Source organism: Pogoniulus pusillus, chromosome 25 (genome assembly GCF_015220805.1).
Source record: "Pogoniulus pusillus isolate bPogPus1 chromosome 25, bPogPus1.pri, whole genome shotgun sequence".
Lineage (NCBI taxonomy): Eukaryota > Metazoa > Chordata > Aves > Piciformes > Lybiidae > Pogoniulus > Pogoniulus pusillus.
This window is the reverse complement of record NC_087288.1, coordinates 4774061-4795555: the sequence shown is the minus strand read 5'-3', so window position 1 is coordinate 4795555 and position 21495 is coordinate 4774061. Positions and strand designations below refer to the sequence as shown.

The 21495-nt window shown below is 41.6% G+C and overlaps 1 protein-coding gene across 1 annotated transcript in view; it reads right to left on the bottom strand.

Annotated features, from left to right (window-relative positions):
* MEI4 (meiotic double-stranded break formation protein 4) overlaps window positions 1-20764 on the bottom strand; it is a 54861-nt gene extending 34097 nt beyond the window's left edge. The window contains exons 1-2 of the mRNA XM_064164048.1: window positions 20512-20764; window positions 7565-8124 (exon numbers count right to left, since the gene is read on the bottom strand). Coding sequence (XP_064020118.1) covers window positions 7565-8124; window positions 20512-20764 — 813 coding nt within the window. The remainder of the gene's footprint in view (window positions 1-7564; window positions 8125-20511) is intronic.
* Window positions 20765-21495: the final 731 nt, after the last annotated feature.

The following is a 21495-nucleotide window of genomic DNA, read 5'->3' as shown; positions in this document are numbered from 1 at the left end:
ATGTTATGAGAGAAACTGCTACCCAGGTAACTTTGCCTTTGCCTTCACTTTCAGCTTATGCTACATTAGAAATTCAACATTTAAAATAACATCACCTCTAAGTCTTTGAATCTCAACTTTTCACTTATCTTTTTTTCTTTCAAGTCAGCAAGATAAAGACTTATCTCCTATTGCCCATACTGAACACCTTCTATTCCCCTGAGTTACAAAATACATATAATGACAGCTGCTTTATGGGCTAACATACAAATAACAGACCCTGTAGAGAGTCTCTGTGGCAGGTTTTCTTCATCACTTGGGTTTCTGAAACAACAAAACAACACAAACCAACCAAAGAAAATCTCCCAACCCAAACTTAAAGCACAGCCTGTATGTCTCCAAGCACAAACCTAGTCTGAGTGAGGACTGGCTTGAGAGTAGCCTTGAGGAGAAGGGCTTGGGGGTGTCAGTTGATGAAAAACTCACCATGAGCCTGCAGTACCAAAGGGAACTGTGTCCTGGGTTGTATTACATAAAGTGTAAGCAGCAGGATAAGGGAGGTGATTCTACCCCTCTATTCTCCTGAGATCTCACCTGGAGTACTGTGACCAGTTCTGGTGCCGCTAGCACAAAAAAGACATTGATCTTTTGGAGAAGATCCAGAGAAGGGCCATGATGATCAGAGGGCCAAAGAACCTCCCCTTATGGGGACAGGCTGTGAAAGTTGGAGCTGTCTAGCCCGAGGAAGGCTCCAGGGAGTCCCACAGCAGCTTTCTGTACCTGAAAGGGGACTAGAAGAAAGCTGAGAAGGGAATTCGTACAAGGGCTTGTAGTGACAGAGAGAATGCATTGAAGTTTGAAGAGGGTAGTTTTAGACTGAAGATTAGGAAGAAACTGTTTAAGGTGAGGGTGGTAACACACTGGAACAAGTTGTCTGCAAGGTTGTGGTTGTCCCCTCCCTGGAGAAGTTCAAGGTCAGGCTGGATGAAGACTAGAACTAGATACTCTTTCAGGTCCAACTCAAACCATTCTAAGAATCCTTAGGGGAATTTGGAGGTGCAAATCACTTTTCATTTCTATCCTATCACCTTAACATAAACACAGACTCTGTTTAATAGTCTGCCTATTTGGGCACACAAATATTTTCTAGAGAATCATAGAATCAGTCAGGGTTGGACACAGTCATGATAAGTGAAGAATTGAAGGATGGGCTTTGGTGTTGCTGTTTTGCAAGGTCTCAGCTGTAGATATCATGGAGATGCTAAAAAAGCAAAATGACACTGCTAATGTAGTGCTACAGAAAATGAAGAGGACTTTCTCAGAAAGCATTTGCTGGAGAGACAGTGGAAAGAAACAAAGAGCTTTTGATACATATTTCCTATGAAACCAAGAACTTTCTGTATTATCATAGGACCATAGGATGTTAGGGGTTGGAAGGGACCCAAAGAGATCATAGAGTCCAATCCCCCTGCCAGAGCAGGACAATACTGACACAGAACAGAGAAGAACACATGCAGACAGGCCTTGAAAGTCTCCAGAGAAGGAGACTCCACAACCTCCCTGGGGAGCCTGTTCCAGTGTTCTGTGACCCTTACAGTAAAGAAGTTCCCCTTGTGTTGAGGTGGAATCTCTTTTGCTGCAACTTACATCCATTGCTCCTTGTCCTATCACAGGGAGCAAGTGAAAAGAGTTCCCCCCCCACCTCCTGGGCAGCCTTCAGATACTTATAAACATTTATCAAATCCCCTCTAAGTCTTTTCTCCAGACTAAAAACCCCCAGGTCCCTCAGCCTCTCCTCATAAGCCAATATTCTTGCATTAAAAGCCCCCCCAAAGCCTATTCCAACCCTTTTACTCTCTTCCTAGAAGAAACAATCTGTAATAGCACGAATACCAGTTAATTATTTGGCAGAACGTTGACAGTATTTGTTACTAGCAAAAAATCTGGTCATGACAGAACATGATTACAGACAGTCTGGAAACTATGAAGAAAACTTCTGATCCAATGGTAAAGAAAAAACCCAACCTAACAACTTCATTCAGAAACTTGTCAATAATTGTAGCTTTAGTGCATGATGTATATCAGCTGAGGCTGGCTGAAGAGGGAAGATGGACAAAAATCGAAGAGGCAGACAAAATTATCTTTCATGAATTCCTGTCTAGTTACTCCTACATCCACTTTACTACAGTAAATGAGAGTTTAGCAACTGCTTTAAACTGGAGTGATTTACAAGACAAAGGCTTTTGATTACCATTTGACTTAAACAGCTCCCTGCATAGGACAACAGATTGCTGAGAAAATTGACTTCAACAATCAAGAGATTCAAACATTGACTCTCACTAGACCATAAAATCCTTGCAATACAGTTTAATATTCACACAAATTAACTTTTCTGCCATTATCTATGCCAAAAAGTCTGATGAAAATGCTCCATGTCTTAAGAACCATGATATTCCCCTCAGGAGAGAATCAAATTAGGAAAACTGAAGGCCACTAGTTTTGTACTAGAGAACCACCAGTGCCATGAGTCTTGAAATCTTATTTGTCCTTGAGCAGACAAAACTTTTGTAAACTGAAGAGTTAAATAGTGTCCTGGCAGCTGTTGGCAAAAGATGCTGCAAACTATACACAGCCAAGGGAATTCATTGAGGTGGTGGAGTTGCCATCCCTGAAGGTGTTCAAGAAAAGACTGGATGGGGCATTTAGTGCCATGGCCTAGTTGATGGGATAGGGCTGGGTTCTCTGTTGGACTGGATGAGCTTGGAGGTCTCTTCCAACCTGCTCAATTCTATGACTCTATGATACGATTCTAGTTGGAGCATGTATTAAATACATAGATTCACATAATGGTTTGGATTGGGACTATAAAGATCATTTAGTTCCACTGTTCCCTGCCACAGTGTGATGGTTTGGGTGTTACCTGCCCCCACCCACACTTAATAAAATCACCCAGACTAGACTCAGCCAATCTGAAAATTAAAGAATGAAGCTATATTTACAGCTTAGCATGTTCTACAAACAGATATTTACAATCTATACAGCTAGAGACAGAAATATGCAAGTTAAAAAGGTAATACAGAAACACAACAGCCCTCCCAGAAACCAGAGTCCCCAGGAGGGGCTCCCAACCACCCTTCCACCTCCTTCCCACCCCTCTACCTTACCCCAGACTTCGCCTTATGTTCTAGGTGAGTTTGGAGGATCGACTAGGGGGGTTAGGAAGCAGAAGGATTAGACAGATGGCAGGTTAGAAAGAGAAGTGCAGCCCAAAGCCAGAGAGCAAATTCCATTATCTATGTTTGTGTTCTTGTTCTTATCCATCTCAGCAAGCCTATGAGTGAAGCAGACATCACCACTGATTCCTTTTCACAGCCTATCATTTAATTCCTCTCACCAAAATATCCCAGCTAGGCTCAAAGTAGCAGACACAGGCAAGGACACCTTTCACTAGATTGCTGAAGGAAAAGCAAAGGATCCTCACAAGTGTTCTGTGGCAGTCATAGAGGAATGCAAGACCATGCCAGCAGAAGGTGAAGATGCAGACCGTTGAGCAGATGATTTAAGCGTAGCGTATTCATGCTTCACGCACAGCAGCTGTGCCTTGAGGATCCTCCTAGATATTTCCAGAAGGTTTCTCCAAAAAATTGTGTGTGACAGCTGTATGCAGATGTCTGAGCTGCTCTCCATGCATGAAGAGAGAGGAAAAACTGAAAGGGGAAATTCAAGAGGCTACTTTTATTTGTAGCTGATTTAACTGCTTTTACACTTTAAGTAATGCTTTCTTTTGTTTGACCTCTTGTATCTTAAATGTCAGGTTTTTTTTCCTCTTTTGACGCGAGTCAATTGGGAGTTTCAGGTAAAAATAAAAGCATACAGCTTTAGGCAACTGAATGTGAGCAGAAAAGCTCTGAATACATGTCTTTGCTGGTTCCTGCATCTTCCAGTGCTTTATAATTAGAAACTTCTCAAGCATTTCGATTCAACAGTTACAGCAAGTAACATTCTGCTGCTCGTTTTCTTCCTTAACTTCTAATGTAGAGATAATTATCCCTTTTCCAGTTCTCGAGGTTTAAGTTATTAAATTTGCTTTATAAAAGGTTGGGATTGCTTTTGAAGATAAGCTGTTAAGTGTAATCCACAGCAAATTTTCCCTTTGTTTGCTTTCTGAAGGTGTTTCTCACAGCCTTTTGTCCTCCTTGACAGCTCCTGACAGTTTTAGAGACAAGGATGACAAAGGGAAAGTTGTGCCAATGCACCTCTAGAATTGGTGGTTGCCTGTGCAGACTTTTTTGACAGTTAGTGAGTTACACACAACAAAATTCCTAGTGTTTTTATACTGGAGGAATTTAAGCATCCTCCTGGAACACAAAAAAAGATCAGTTTGCCACTCCTTCCACATGACAGCCTAGTAATTAATCATAATTACATTTTAAACCTAGAATCCTGGTATCGCAATCAGCACTTGAGTAAACAGTGATGATTAAAACTGAGGCATAAAGTATCCCTGGGAGCTATCTGGTACAGAGCACTTGAAGAATTAGTCATACTCTTTCTACTACTACTTCTGAATTCTATGTATTTATCTCCATGTTCAATCCAGTTTAAAGACCAGCAAACCTCTGCAAAGGATTAAGAAATCTTGATGAACATTGGAATTACTACAAACAACACTCTCCCTGTTTCCCCTACAAAGCTGGAAACTACCATGGTCATCCTTTAAAAAATGGAAGGATCATCAAGTCAAAGTTTTCATGGAAACAAGATATATAACACCTCACAAAAAGTCAGTTTCGGTGAAGTTGTTCACAGAATCACAGAATGTTAGGGGTTGGAAGTGACAGAAGATTGTCTAGTTCAACCCTCCTGACAGAGCAGGATCATCTAGAGCAGGTCACACAGGAACACATGCAGAAGGATTTTGAATATCTCCAGAGAAGGAGACTCCACAAACTCTCTGGGCAGCCTGTTCCAGTGTTTTGTAATCCTCACAGTGAAGAAAGTTTTTTTTCCCTTATGTTCACATGGAACCTTCTATGCTCCAGCTTGGACCTATTGCCCCTTGTCCATCAACAGACATCACTGAGAAGTACCTGGCTCCATCCTCCCAGTAATCATCCATCACATATTTGTGGACATTAATGAAGTCATCCCTCAGCCTCCTCTTCTTCAAGCTAAGGAGACCCAGATATCTCAACCTTTCCTCACGAGAGACACTGCACTCCCTTCATCATCTCTGTGCCTCTGCACTGGACTCGTTCAAGCAGTTCCCTGAGGTCCTTTTCGAAATGAGTGGCCCAGAACTGGACACAATATTCCCAACGAGGCTTCACCAGGGCACAGTAGAGGGGGAGGAGAATCTCTCTTGAGACCTACTAGCCACACCCTTTGTAATACACCCCAGAATTCCACAAGGGCATACTGCTGACTGATGGTGACCCTGTTGTCCACCAGGACTCCCAGGTCCTTTATTCCAGAGCTCTCTCCAACAGATTAGTCTCCATTGGTACATGGGGTTGCTGTCTCTGTTGTTCAGGGAAAAGATGCAACTTGCATATCATGTGGACATCCTCCACCATTTCTGAGTTATGAAAGTACTCCACAGATTTCAAGCATCCCTGATTTACCAGAATATTTTTTTCTTGATTTAATATGTGACAACTCTCAAGCATTGCCAGGTTTGTCCAATCCACAAGTAATCCCTCTATGAATAACCTCTTGGTTGCTTTCCTGCAATGAACAGGATTTTATTTACTAATTTCCCATTCAGGTACAGGAGGGGAAGAGGTGGAAACACTGGGCATCATTAACTATGAAGAAGTCCTTAATGAAGGCCTCCTCAAGTTTTCTTTGTTCTGTATCCTGTCATCACATAGGAGAATAAAAAGAGCCACATCTGCATGACTCCAGTCCTGCTATCACAAAATTGGTATGTATGCTCACATCCTTTCACAACACTGGCCAGGGACACCTCTAATTAAAACCTAAGCACTACACCATGGTAACACTGAAACAAAGCACCCTGGTGTTAGAGACATAAGGCTCTAGTCCTAGAAAAAGCATCAGTATATGAAAATTGCCTTCCAAATGCTCTCCAACCAAAATGCAGACATATCTGCCCCCTCTGCTTTTAGTTTGGTAATATTTGCTGGATATTTACATTCTGGGGTGGAAAACATACAGTGAGTAGGATTCATTTTAAATTAAAGCAAAGAGTACATCTGCCCACAGGTGTAAGAGATGTTTTGGCTCTCATTTTGCTACAGGCATTTTTAGAGTTCATCATAAAACATCAGCTTAAGAATTCTTTAGGCTCCATGGATTATATGGGTGTAATTTTCATTTGTTGTAACTGTGATATAGTTACAGATGGACACCACAATGATACATCTACATCTCAATTCCACCATCAGTCCTGAGTTACTCTAAAAGACAGCATGAAAAACAGAAACCTGAAACTAGGCAATGGAATTCATCATAGAATCACAGAATATATGATGAGGCCATGTCCTTAACCGCCAGGTCCACATGCCACTTCAAATTCTTCACCACTACCCTGGGCAGATGATTGCAATGTTTGAGAACCCTTTCAGCTAAAAAGTATTTCCTAATAGCCAGCCTAAGATCCCCCATGTGCAGCCTGTAATCACTTCCTCTAGTCCTATGGCTTATCATCAAAGAGAAGAGGTTGGCCCATTCTTGGCTCCAACCTCCCTTCAGGTAGCTGTAGAGAACAATGAGGTCTCCCCTCAGCTTCCTCTTCTCCGGAGTGAACAACCTCAGCTCCCCCAGACACTCCTCACAGGTCACATACTCCAAACCCTTCATGATGCCCTTCTTTGGACACACTCCAGCACCTCAGTATCTTTTCTATAGTGAGAGGCCCAGAACTGAACACAATCCTTGAGGTGTGGCCTCTGTGAAGAGAGGCTAGGGATATTTCAGTGGAATGAGGAAACTACCAAGATCACACAAGGAACAATGCAGAACGAAGAATGCAGACAACACACAGTTTGAATTTGCTGTCTGCCTCCCTCAGGGACAAGCTATTTCTGAATTCTACACTTACTAGCTGATCTCTTTTTTAAAAGAAATTTGCAAAAGTCTAGAAAGTGACAGAGATCTTCTGAGGCAAACCAACTTATTTAATCTATGTAAAAGAAATTAAAGAATCGTCTAGTAGTTCCTTTGTGAATAGCTACAGTTTGCCTTCACAAACAACAGGGTTTTCACTCAACTTCTACAGTTAATCTGCCTTTTTAACAGCTTTTAAAAGCCTCATCACAGGATGCTAGAGGTTGGAAGGGACCCAAAAAGATCGTCAAGTCCAACTCCCCTGCCAGAGCAGGACCATACAATCTATCTTAGGTCTTATACTCAGGAATAGGCTAGAAGACCTTGCATGCAGCAGCAAGAATTGTTTTCAAATGCTTCAGATCATTTATAGTCCATATTACAAAAAAAAAAACAATCACAAAAATCTGAGTAGTAGTCTTCAAATTACAGTAAACCAAAAGTGAATTAAATCAGGTGAATATTACAGTAGAGTGAAATGAGGTAGAAAGGACAGAAAATGTTTTGTACTTACCCTGTTGACACTGCCAGTTCTTAAAATAATCTGAACTAGGTTTTGCTGAAATTCTTTCAGCTTCTTGAAACACTTCTTCAAGACATGATTAGAGAATTTAGTATCAGTTATTAAACTGACCAAAACACACACAGCTTCAGTGAGAAAACTGGAAAATGGAAATGTAGGGTTGCTGTAAAAAACAGTTAGCCCATCAAGCAACTGAGACACTGAATTGCATATGGTTGAAGAATCTTTCTCAAGCTCTGTGAAGTCTGCTTGAAGAATTCCTCCTTCTGACAGTTTTCTTATTTCAAGCAGGTGTTGCAAAAACTGAACTGGGGCGGTCAGAGATTTCTCCTTGCTTGTAGTGCAAAGATTCAGTGGGAGAACTCTTTCCAACCACTGTTTGGAAGTGTTGACACTGTGCTCAGATTGGTGAAAATCAGAAGCTGTGCCTAATGAATCGAATGCGCAGTCACTAGAGACATCACAACCAGAGTCTTCCAGCTGGCTTGAGTAAGTTGTGGGGTTTATACATTCCTGATCCAGAAGAGTTTTAGCAGAGGCATCTGGTTTTCCTGAAACACAAATGTGAAAGTTACATGTTTCTGTACTCAAATACACACTTATGGAAAGCCTGATATACCCTTCCTCCTTTTGTTTCCACGCAGGAATTGTCTATCTTCCAGCCAAGAGTTTAGCTGCGGAAAAAGGTGATATTCTTGAAGTCAAAACTTTCACAAAGTAGTGTTCAAGTTAGTTTATATTCATAGGCACAAGAACACAAACTCTTAAGTTTAAAATTCCTGATGGTTTCACATTTTCACATATATGGTTTAAATGGCTATCACATCAACAATTTCAGTGGGTCACTGTGTTCCTATTACAGAAATGCACACAAATTCTGTTCCCCCAAACATCCTCTCTACTTTTAGTCCCAACTATTTCAGTGGGTCACTGTGTTCCTATTACAGAAACGCACACAAATTCTATTCCCCCAAACATCCTCTCTACTTTTAGTCCCAACTATTTCAGTGGGTCACTGTGTTCCTATTACAGAAATGCACACAATTTCTGGTCCCCCAAACATCCTCTCTACCTTTAGTCTCAACAATTTCAGTGGATCACTGTGTTCCTATTACAGAAATGCACACAATTTCTGGTCCCCCAAACATCCTCTCTACCTTTAGTCTCAAGAACTGTGACTATTTTTAAAAGACAGTGGAGATCTGTTACTACTACTGCATCAAATAAGATCTTCTCCTTGATCTTTACTTTCTCTCTAGATCAGGTAAGGAATACTAACAGAGTTAAATGTCAACAAATGTTACACTTGCCTTTATGGAGCAAAACTAGAAGTGGATAGATTCAGATTGGATGTTAGGAAGAAGTTCTTCACCATGGAGGTGGTGAAACACTGGAATAGGTTGCCCAAGGAGGTGGCAGAAACCCCATCCCTGCATGTATTTAAGGCCAGGATGGACAAGGCACTCAGAAATCTGATCTAGTGTGAGGTGTCCCTGCCCATGGCAGGGGGTTTGGAGCTAGATGATCCTTGAGGTCCCTTCCAGCCCTGACAATGTTATGATTCTATTATTCTTATGATTTAACAAATCAAATCATTCAGAATCAACAATTTCTTCAGTAATCACATATCTCACACCATCTTGTTCAAAACCACACCAACTACATTACAAAATGTATACTCTGCAGTCACATTATTACCTTATTTTCATACAACACTGCAGAATCTCTTTTGGTCCTATTTCACATGCTGGATACATTTAAGTCAGTGCCTCTGGGTAATGTTAGCATTAGCTGACAACAGATTCCCTGTGCCTCGTTCTACCTAAGCCAAAAGACTACAGTCAGAACAAGCAAGAGACATTAGAGCTGTGAAGTGGAACAGCAACACAGGTAAACCAACTCTTGTCCATGCTCTGCTTACAATCTCCTTCCCCTCTCACTCTTAAAAAACATGCATATATCATTCATATTTTCCATAAGGTTCCAAGGCCATCTCATCCTCCTCTATGTTTGTATTTTTAAGGGAAGAAAGAGACAGTATAGATGTTCTGGACTGACAAAAACAGATGTTATATTTTATTGCAAGTTAAAAAAACAATCATTTTTAAAACAGGGAACCTCAACAGGCAACAATCTTCCACGTTCTGTACACTAACAAAGCACCACTTCAAGAAGTTTAGGCAGACTTCATTAAACACATAACTTCAGATTGAATTCTGGCCATTCATAGAATCATAGACTCAATCAGGTTGGAAGAGACCTCCAAGCTTATCCAGTCCAACCTAGCACCCAGACCTTCAAGACCATTGAGTCCAACCTCTCACCTAACTACACCATGGCACAAAGTGCCTCATCCTATTTCTTTTTAAACACCTTCAGGGATGGTGACTCCACCACCTTCCTGGGCAGCCCATTCCAATGACAAATCACTCCCTTTGGAAAGAACTTCCTCCTAACACTCAGCCTATATCTATACCTATAAGATGAAAATTGGAAAGATGGTTTATTTATTGTTGAGTTCCATGCCTTTTAACAGTCATACATCTTGAAAATTGAACAGGATTGGTACAATCTGACACACAATGAAAAGGCTAACTGTAGGGAAATCAAGCAACATTTCAGGAGACAGGAAAAGCAAGGCTTTTAAGGCCAGCCTAGTATTTCATGTATTAACACTGTTCCCAAGTGCCCTGCATACCCAAACTTCGAAAGCAAGCAATGAAGCAAAGCACACTTCCCATAGTCTGACTAACAAAACCAGGCATCAATCTTTCATGCCTTCTTTCCTTAGGGTTTTGAGCAAAAGACATTCCAGAAGAAAACAAAACAAAACAAAAAACCCTGAAAGTTGCTCTGGTGCTGTTTAAGGAAAATAAGCCCTTCTAAGGAATACATCTACTGTGACTTTCACCCTGTAGGTATTTTGTTCCTATTCATAATCCCATGAGGTAACATGAAAATTGCTCATGAGGATGTAATGCCAGGAGTCAAAAGAATCAAAGCAAGAACTATGTGCAGAAAATTCTTGCTGACTCTTGATGAAGGAAAAAGAAAAAGAGGTGAAAGAGAGGAGAAAGAAAGAGAAGGTGAAGCAAAGAATAATGTGGAAATAGTCAGAGGAACCTAAATGAAGACTGTATCAAAAAACAGTCATAGAATGCTCTGGGCTGGAAGGGACCTTTACAGGTCATCTAGGCCAACACTTTTGCAGTAAGCTGCTGTATCTTTAACTAGATGAGGCTGCTTGTAGTCCCATGCAAAATGACATTGAACATTCCCAAGGATGGGGCATCTATCATCTCACTGGGCAACCCATGCCAGTGTTTTACTGCTCTCATTATAACATATTTCTTTGTTGTGCCCAGCCTAAATCTCCCCTCCTTAGGTTTAAAACTATTATCCTTTGTTTTGTCACAATGGGCTCTGTTATAAAGACTGTACTTATCTTCCTTATAGGCCCCTAGTAAGTACTGAAAGGCTGTCTACATTAAGCCCATATCTGGGGCTAAACTATAGCAGTTATTCTATCACTGACAAACCCTTCCCAACACAGAAGGGGAATCAGGAAAGAGAGATCCACAGGTTGAAATGAAACTAGTTTTAATGAAATAGCCAAATTAATACCAATGCCATTATAAAATACATAAAGTTATACTCCACCCAGCAAAAGTGCAGCAGCCTCAAAATCCAGAAAGGCTGTCCTCAAGAGCAGTGAACAGCAAGAAACCCTAGCAGAAAGCCTCCATCTTCACACCAAACTTCCTCCTTTATATTGATTGAGATGCTCATGGTCTGGAATGCACCTTTAGCCACCTCTCATCAGCTGTCCTGGCTGACTCAGGACTGCTAATGGCCTGCAGCCCATGGCTGGCCCAGGATTCTGTGCTAGCAAAACTGGGACATCTCCCCAGAGTCATTTCTTCCCAGGCTGAACAACCCCAGCTCTCTCACCTCATAGGAGAGGTGTTCCAGTTCTCTCACCACTCTTGTGGCTCTCCTCTGGACCCACTCCAACAGGTTCACCATATGTCGAGGGCTCCAGAGCTGGACACAGTACTCCAGGTGAGGTCTCACAAGAGCAGAGTGGAGCAGGAGAATCACCTCATTCATCCTGCTGGCCACACCTTCTAGGCTGCAAGTCCACATTTCTGGTTCATACTCAAGTTTTCATCAGTACCCTCAGGTGAGTCTCCACTGGACTGCTCTGAAGCACATAATCTCCCAGACTGAACTGATACTGAAGATTGCCTCAGCCCAGGTTCAGGACCTTGCCTTGTTGAACCTCAAGAGTCACACTAATGCACTTCTTGTCCAGGTCACTCTAGATGGCATACCATCCCTCTGGCATGATAACCACACCATTCAGCTGGGGTCATTTGCAAACTTGCTGACTGTACACTCAATCTAGCTCACTGATGAGGAAAAGGCAGAGGTATTTAACATCTTCTTTGCCTCAATCTTCAATAGTGGGACAGGTTGTCTCCAGGACAACTGGACTCCTGAGCTAGCAGATGGAGTCAGGGGCCAGTATAGTCCCTCTGTAATCCAGGAGGAAGCAGTAAGGGATCTGCTGAGCAATTTGGATCCGCACAAGTCCATGGGACCAGGTGAGATCCACCCTATGGTGCTGAGAGAGCTGGCAGCTGAGCTGGCCAAGCCAATCTCCATCTTTTATCAACAGTCCTTGCTCACTGGAGAGGTCTCCAAAGACTGGAAGCTGGCCAATGTGACGTCCATCCACAAGAAGGGCCGGAGGGAGGAACCAGGACATTACAGACCTGTCAGCCTGATCTCAGTGCTGGACAAGGTCATGGAATAGATCATCTTGAGTGCCACCACAAAGCACCCACAGGATGGCCAAGGGATCAGGCCCAGCCAGCATGGGTTTAGGAAGGGCAAATTCTGCCTCACCAACCTGATCTTCTTTTATGATCAGGTTACTCAAGGTAGAAGATGCTTTCTCAGACACATGCACTACTGGCTGTCACAGACCAGACAGTGTTTCAGTGAACAAACATGAATCAAAGAATGTTAGGGGAGGGATCTAGAAATATCATCTAGTACAAACCCCCTTCCAGAGCAGGATCACCTAGAGTAGGTCACAAAAACTCATCCAGGCAGGACTTTAATGTCTCCAGAGAAGGAGACTCCACAACTTCTCTGGGCAGCCTGTTCCACTGCTCCATCACCCTCACAGGGAAAATGTTTTTCTCTGTGTTCCCATGGAACCTCTTATGCTTCAGCTTGCACCCATTCCCCCTTGTCCTATCATTGGACACTGCTCAGAAGAGCCTGGCTCTGTCCTCCTGACATTCATCCTTCACATATTTATAGACATGGGTGAGGTCACTTCTCAGTCTCCTCCAAGCTAAAGAGATCCATCTCCCTCAGCCTTTCCTCACAAGGAAGTTCCACTCCTTTCACCATCTCTGTGGCTCAGCGTTGGACTCTTTCAAGCAGTTCCCTGGTCACATGCTGTATATAGTTCAAAATTAACCGAAGAAGAGTGTCCAATTGATGAAATTACTGCAGAAGTGTAAAATTGCCTCCAAGTCTTTTGACAAACTGACTATACCTTAAATTACATCACCAACAGAGACTCAAGAATAGAAAATAAACTTGAAGGTGACAGTCATAAGAAAGAAAGTGATGTATTGGATTCTGCAAAGGAAAAATGACTTCAGTTTCAAGCATCAGACATTGCTTATGTTCTCTCACTTTGTGAGCACATGCATGGATTATCACTTGAAAATCAAACCCAATAATGTTAAACACGTAAAGCTCTCTTCAAACTCAGTTACAATTGATAGGCTCAGTTCCACTTCTAAAAGGAAAATTAGACAAAAATAAGGCAATCTTAGAAACCTCTCTGATGCTACTGCATTCTGCTTCCCAAATAGGTGCTTAGTCAATAGCTTCTAAAAGAAAATAAAAGCATATGTGGAATTATTCATATTTTCTCCTACTGTGTTTACCACTCCTGCATTTTCCAGGACTGTTATTCCTGATTTAATCTTAATTGATTGCTTTGTTACAAGGCCACTTTCCATGAACAATCAATCAAGTTTAGTCTCTTCAAAAAAAGATCTCCTCACACATATTAAGTGTTTTCTTTACCTCTAGCTTCACGTGCAATCTCTTTTCTGCTGCTTTCATTACTAATGAAGCTGGCTGGTTGAGGAAAAAGAACTCTCTTTTCTCATTAATTCCTACATGTTTAGCATACCACTGTTGTCCTGATCTGGAACCAAGCCAAACTTCTGTATATAGCAAAGAAATATCATCTCAAGGTAGTTGAATATTTTGAAATCATAGTGAAAAAAAAACACCAAAAAGCTTCCAGGATTCTCCAAATTAAAGCATTTTAGAAGCTGTGGATCCTACACTTTGGTTTTGCCTTTCAATTTTTTTATGTAACCAGCTTGGAAAAGAAAGCTCTTCAGTTTAAAGCTAAGGTATTTCATGCTGACATATATATTGTTCCATTTAGGAATAATTTCACTTGAATATAGGACTGAGTATCTACATTTCTCAAATGAATTGTTCAATGCCAGGATTTAAATGCTCCTTGGAAGTCTTAGATGAATAGACTTCAATTTTTTGGGGATTTTGCTTACATAAAGCACCTAAACATTTGGAAATCAGGAAGAACTGAGCAAGATTTTAAGGATATAGCCATTCATTTTTAAAGGAATTCTCTAGAAGACAGCACAAATACTTTGCAGTTGAAGTCAAATACAGAATACTTGTGGTACTGAACATACAGACTTGGAGCCCCTATTACAAGAGGGATGTGGAGCTGCTGGAGCATAGCCAGATAAGGGTGACAAGGATGCTCATAGCTGGAGCAGCTCTGCTATGAGAACAGACTGAAAGAGTTGGGGCTGTGCAGGCTGGAGAAGAGAAGGCTCCCAGGTGACCTTCTTGTGGCCTTCCAGTATCTGAAGGGGGCCTACAAAAAAGCTGGGGAGGGACTTTTGAGGCTCTCAGGGAGTGACAGGACTGGGGGGAATGGAGCAAAGCTGGAGATGGGTAGGTTCAGCCTGGACATGAGGAGGAAGTTGTTGAGCATGAGAGTGGTGAGAGGCTCGAATGGGTTGCCCAGGAGGTGGTTGAGGCCCCATGCCTGGAGGTGTTTAAGACCAGGCTGGATGAGGCTGTGGGCATATTGCTCTAGGGTAGGGTGTCCCTGGGCATGGCAGGGGGGTTGGAGCTAGATGATGCTTGTGGTCCCTTCCAACTCTGATTCTTTGATTTGGGCCAGCTAATGTCCATCAGTCATGGCAACAGATTTAATATATGCTTTATGATATATATTACTCAATTATATGACTGAAATTTGAGTTCTAAGATACAGATTGCAGAAATGTTACCTACAAAGACTACCTGTAGTAACATACTAGAAGTACTATGCCTTATTGAAAATGCTTTGCATCATCAAAGAAACATCTTTGCTAAACGATTAGAAGTATCAGCCAATGCAGACAGCAATGACCTGGGTGCATCTGTAATGAGCTGAAGGCTGAAATGAGACAGACTCCTTAAGAAATCAGCTGAGGTTGCCTTTTCTAAAAACATCTCTCTTCTTGAAAACACCATGGTATAAATACTTGTTTTGTTTATATACCCAGAACTCCATAAACAAAGATCTACTTGGGGAGCTCACACCTGGGTTTGACTTAAGGCTGCCCGAAGAGGCTGTGCAATCTCTATTCTTACAAGTACTCAGAAGCTGTCTGGACATAATACACAACTGGCTCTAGATGGCCCTGTTTGATAAGGGAGTTGGACAAGATCACATCCAGTGGTCCCTTCCAACCTCAACCATTCTGTGACTCTGTATTTCCAAAGAAAATTGCTAGATCCTCAGCTCAGCAGGGTAGACTTCTAGGCAAAAGCATCCCAATTAACACAGCCAGAATCCTTAGCTGGTTTCAACATATACATTGTTTCCCCCCAAACTAACCTTCTGTTACCCACAGGAAAGGAAATTAATCTACACTAAATTATGAATCCTTATTCCTAAAAATCACTATGCAACTTAACAGTAACTTAACTTACACAGGGAATATATCAAATAATAGCAAACCCTGTTTCTTGCTGGGATAATTGAGTTGGGTTTGCCTCTGAATGGGTTCCAATGCAGAAACCTGGGTGCTTCTTGGGTCCCTTTGCCCCAGGTATGTGCTCAGAACAGCTGCAGCAAAGCCATCTGATCAGATAGACAGCATCTGCTTTCAACAAGAGAAAGTTTCCACAACCAAAACACACTTGTTATCCATGGAAGGACCAGCACTCTGAGATTTCAGTGAATCACTACACACCAGCTGGTGCTTTTTCCAGATTGCAAATTAACTTATTTAATTATCCTGAAAAGGCCTCAGCTTTCATAAAGTTTCTCATTGTGTCACTACAATTAAGATGAACAGATTTATCTCATCATGATATTCCAAGAGCTGCATTCCCACAAATCTGTGCTAACCACATTTTGCTTTCATTTCCGTCATCTTACATATCTGCTCTCACTTCCTGACTCCCCTCCTACAAAATGAAAATGCATTTCAGGTGATGACACATTGCTTGCAGTCCTGCCTACTTGCATTAGGAGCACTGGTAGAAGCATGGGAGTACATAAGTACACTTAAGATGTCAAATGACAGCTCATTTTTGAAGTACAGTCTGTCTAACACCATCATACCTCAGAAAAAAATCTGAGATGACACTTACTTAGATTGGGCTGCTCTGATGGATCTGTGTGGAGAGGCCACCTTTGAGGGCTGGTGGCAGGGCAGAGGGAGAGAGGAAGAATCATTATGAAGAAACATCACACCCCTGAACACCAAACAAAACTAATCAGCTCTGCTTTCCAAGGCAACATCAAATTAAGTGTTGACTGCTGCCCAATGGAGAATCCTCTCACCTTGGAAAAATGAAGCTAGAAAAAAAATGAAGCCAAAGATGCTGTTCAGAGGCTGACAGTTCCCCTGCAACTGTCACTTTCGTGCATTCCTTGCTTCCTGCCAAGTACCATGAGGGGAAAAGTGGTGACAGGACACAGCAATTTGTAACAGCAGCCCACTCAAATACACTGACCTGAAAAAACAGCTTTTACATAAATACATTATGATAATTTGGAAACTCCAACACATATTCTTCCATCTTCCTATTCATGTCATAGGATCTAAAATCTTCACTAAATGTTCTTCAGGACAGCTGTAAATATTTCACACCACTGCATCTTCATTCTGGGAAGAGAAGAAATTTCTTCTAATAGACTAATATGTTTTTTATCATTCTTATTCTGTCTGAGTTGGACTGCTGCTCCCTCCACAAGCAAGGAGGTTCTGTTATGAGGCTGAAAATAATATATACCCTGAGGAACATGCACATGTTTTGGTCTTACCTGTCTTGATTAATGGGAGTGTTTTTCTTGAAACTTCATTTTCAAAGAGAAATCATTTTTTTAAATCAATGATGTTCTCCCATCACTCCTATTAATGCAAGCAGGCAGAGGAGGCTCAGCCTCCTTGCTGTCCACAACTACCTGAAAGGAGGCTGTAGCTAGGTGTGGGTTAGTCTCTTCTGCCAGGCAACCAGCAACAGGACAAGGGACACAGTGTCAAGCTGTGCCAGAGCAGGTCTATGCTGGATGTTAGGAGGAAGTTCTTGACGAGAGAGTGATTGGCACTGGAATGGGCTGCCCAGGGAGGTGGTAGAGTTGCCATCCCTGGAGGTGTTCAAGAAAAGCCTGGCTGAGGCACTTAGTGCCATGGTCTACTTGGCTGGCTAGGGCTGGGTGTTAGGTTGGACTGGATGAGCTTGGAGGTCTCTTTCAACCTGTCTGGTTCTATGTTTCTACAATAAGATACTTCAGTTACAGTGGAGAGTTTTGCCCTTTTCAGAGGTTTAAAATCAAACTACTCAGAAAAGAGTCTGACCAGCTGTCACTTTTCTGTTCTCATCAAAGCAGGAAACATCTAACCCCTTCTTTGACTACTGAGGAAATACTGGGGGCTTTAGGCTGAGCACCCAAAGTTTCTACTTCTCCCTGCTGAGCACCCAAGCCATGACTTTAAGTGGTAGAGGAAGAAGGGTCTAGAGTCTGTGGCCTGTTACTCGATTTCTGGTAAACTGGCAATATTTATAATTTATAATTAGTTTTGTTGTGGCTTATAATTAGTTTCACTTCATAATTAATTTCACTTTATAATGAGTTTCTCTTCAGCTGGTGAGCTGGTTGGTTCCAATTCTAAATGCTTCTGCTTTGCAACAAGTTTGGGCTTCCAGTAAGAAGAGGGCAGGCTGAAGTGTCTTCTTTCATAGTAATCTACAGAGGAAACTGCTCCCTTTTTCCACATGTACAACTAAATGCCTCATGAAAGACACTAAGGTAAGGAGTGAAGCAGGAGAGAAAATCTTTTGTCTCTGACTACTATTCTCCAAAGAGATACACAAGTTCTTCCAATGTCTTGACACACAAAGCAGAATTTAGGTGACAGCATTCTGAAGTCAAACAGGGCCTGAGGACACAGTTAAAAAATCAGACGTTCACGTTAATCACATTCTGACTCAGTTCAGCAGTTCCCTAAACACAGACACAGGTAGGGTGAGCTGGCAGCAGCCATATGCTACTGTGCAAGCTAAAAACACAGAGGGGGGACTTAGAGTAGGACTTCAACTGCCATGGTCTTTAAGTGATCTATAAAAGGAAGGAAAAACTCATCCTAAAAAAAAAGGCAGTGGGTGGAGAGGCAGAGGGGAATTAAATTTGTTTGTTGTTATTCTTCTATTACAGGAAAAAGCAGTTCTGTAAATTCCTAGAAAGGGAAGCAAATTCATAGAAGGGAAGAATATGAATCAAGACTGAAGGTGAAGCCAAGGAAAAGATAAAGTTTTGCTAAAAATACACCCCAGATAACTGATTTGGAACCCTTCAGGAGTATCAGCCTAAGGCAAGACAGGCAATAAACATCTATCTTCTAAATTGTCATTCCTAAAATACATGCTTGGAAAAAAAGGGGGATTGCATCTATGACTTCTTTGGTTGGAGTAACAGCTGCAGGCTTTCCAGATCTCTTTAGCAAGGGCTGCCACATAACAGTATGACTTGATTTGATGGACTGGTAACAGCTAAAGGATTTGTCTTAGAGGACAGGTGCTTCAATCCATGAATCTATGGATTCATCAATACTCTACAAGACTCTCTGTCTTTTTAGGTAGCTCCAAAGAAAGGTGACAAAAGAATGCTCAAATATTCCATATTCTCATTCTTGGAGTTTCTCCTCCTTTCCATGAAATTTTCATCTGAATCAAGGAAAAGGAAGAAACTTTGATTAATATGAATCTGATTTATTTCAAGCCATGGATACAGTTGCCAGGCCAATACTGACACAGTAAAACCTAACGAACAATTACAAAGAGATGTGCTTCTCCTTGGCTGGGTGATACACAGCCAAAGACACCACCATGCAAAACTGACACCACTGTCCTTGTATTCATAAAGACAGCTGCACAATCAAGTATGGAACTTCCATCTACAGCAGTCAGTGAATGTAAATCTCAGCCATTTTACAAACAACTTCTACTACCAACCAGTTCAACTGTAGCAAAGCATGTTCCTACCCCTCAGACAGAACCCCCAAGCTTTTTTGGGGGTCTCTGAGGACAAAGACTAGTCAGGTGGGACAAAAACACTTTTAAAATGGATATTTTGTTCTTTCTCCTTCATGTGCTTGAGCATCCATACTGTGTGCAACTTTGTGCAGAGAAAGAAAACAGGCATCACAGCTTCAAAGAGCTCATAAATTTCTCACATCGGGGAGATAAAACTCCATGGGCAGTCTCTAATCATTCCTGAAGCCTCTGAAAGACCTACTATTGTTATTACAAACAGCAGGTGGGAAAAGAAAGCTCTCACACTCAGAATGCAGAGCAGGGAAGATGCAGCTGCAAAGCGAATCTTGGCTGAAGGACTGAAACTCTTCAGCTCCCAGGAGGCAGGAGAAGACACAAATGCAGTATCTGATCCTTAGTGCATGCAGTTTTCTGGTGGTGGATTTTGTAAAACCCAGGTATTCCTGCATCTACAGAGTTGTTAAACAGAATACAAGAAAACCAAAGGAAAGCTGAGGGTTTGGATTCTTTTAAGAGGTTGCACTGGTATCAGCAGAACATCAGCTCTGCAAACAAGGTTGGAGAAATGAGTGGAGAAAGAAAAGAATCCATGATATCTGTGCATTATCTTGATCTAAGTGCAAGTCCATTTACCCACTGTATTAAAGAGAACATCTCTGTGCTATTAGCTAGTAAATCTGGGCAGCTGCCAATCTTTAGCTTCTTACTTCCATGTGCCTCAAACAATTGCTTCTACAATCACCTCCCTTTAAATGCCAAGCACAGATGTGCTCCTATTAATATACATCATTAGCTTGATCACCAAAAGACTGCACAGGTCTCACAAACAGATATCCCATAAGGTATCAGTAACAATCTTTCTGTACTCCAAAGCAAGAGTATTTGGCTCCCACCATGAATGCTCACTCAGCAGCTATATCTGGAATCTTCTTTCCAAAATGATACAAGGCAATAAAGAAGCTGCGTTGTGAGTACCAGGGTGTTCCAGTAAAGCCTCATCAAGTTTTCTACCAGGCAGCTTCTAAAAGTCTCAAGTCATAAAGCACCTAGCAATACATCTTGATTTCAGAGATCTCTTCAACAGTGGACTGTCTCTCCCCTTCAGCCCAGAGCATTTTGGCCCCCATCTCCCAGAAGAAATGTCTCCCCAAAGCCTGCAGACATCCTCCACTGCCCTATTTTCAAGCTCATCTTGTATCTCTCAGAGCGAGAATGACTATCCACAAGCAGAAGTCAGAGAAATATTGCTGTTTGAGCTCATCAAACAAATCTTCCTATAGTCAGGTATTATTTCATCATCTTACCATTTTCCAAGCAGAATCTTGGACAGATCTTGTTTAAAAGAAGTTCCTGGCGTAATCGAAGAACTTCAGCTTCCAGCGCTTCAGCTTTTGATTTCCATCCGAAATCTCCTTCTGATACAGACCTGGCAAGGTGCTCGATGTATTCTCTGCAACTCTTCCCTGGTGGTTTGGAGTGGATAATTGCAAAGGCCAGTGCTAGCTTTGATATTTTCAAAAACCAAACTTGATTTTCTCTTCCTCCTTTGATTTCCATTACATTAGAAAAAACAGAAAACAACAACAAAAAGTTCATTTCACTATGACTCCATAAAGGAAATTAAGCACAATATTCTCTTGGCTTTGAAAACTTCTCAACAGTGCCACCACTTACTTTATTTCTAGTGCATGTCTATGTCATCAAGGATGCTTTGTGTCAGGCAAAAACCACCTAGTCCAAGGCATCAGTGCATTCTTAAAGCCAATGAAAGAGTAAGCTCTTTGAAAACTGAACTACACTATATATACTCACAGCTTAAAGAAGTGAGGCGTCAAATAAATCACAGTATCAGGTACTTTGGGGAAAAAAGGTACTAATGAAAATCTATTTCATGCAACTTTTCCATTTGTATCTAAGAATACCAATGAAAAAGCATAAGTTCATACACGTGCCTTAAAGGATCAGCACCTCTGTGGGACAACAAACTGATCTAAGACTCTTGTTTCCCTTTTACATCAAAGGAAAGGTTTCATAAACACAGTACCATGCAAGTCCTTGAACTGCTCTCAAAGCTGTGAATATATACATGGAAATATATACATGGAACCACATTGAAAGAAGAGTAACAGCACAGCATCCAAAATCTGAGGCTTTGAACGTCAAAGGTGCTCCCTAGATTACCTCCTCCACAGAATTTTCACCCAGATATTACTCAGTGTCTGTCAAGCCTCATTCTCACAAAGTTCATATGCAGAGCATACCCACAAATTAAGGCAGGCAGAAAGTTC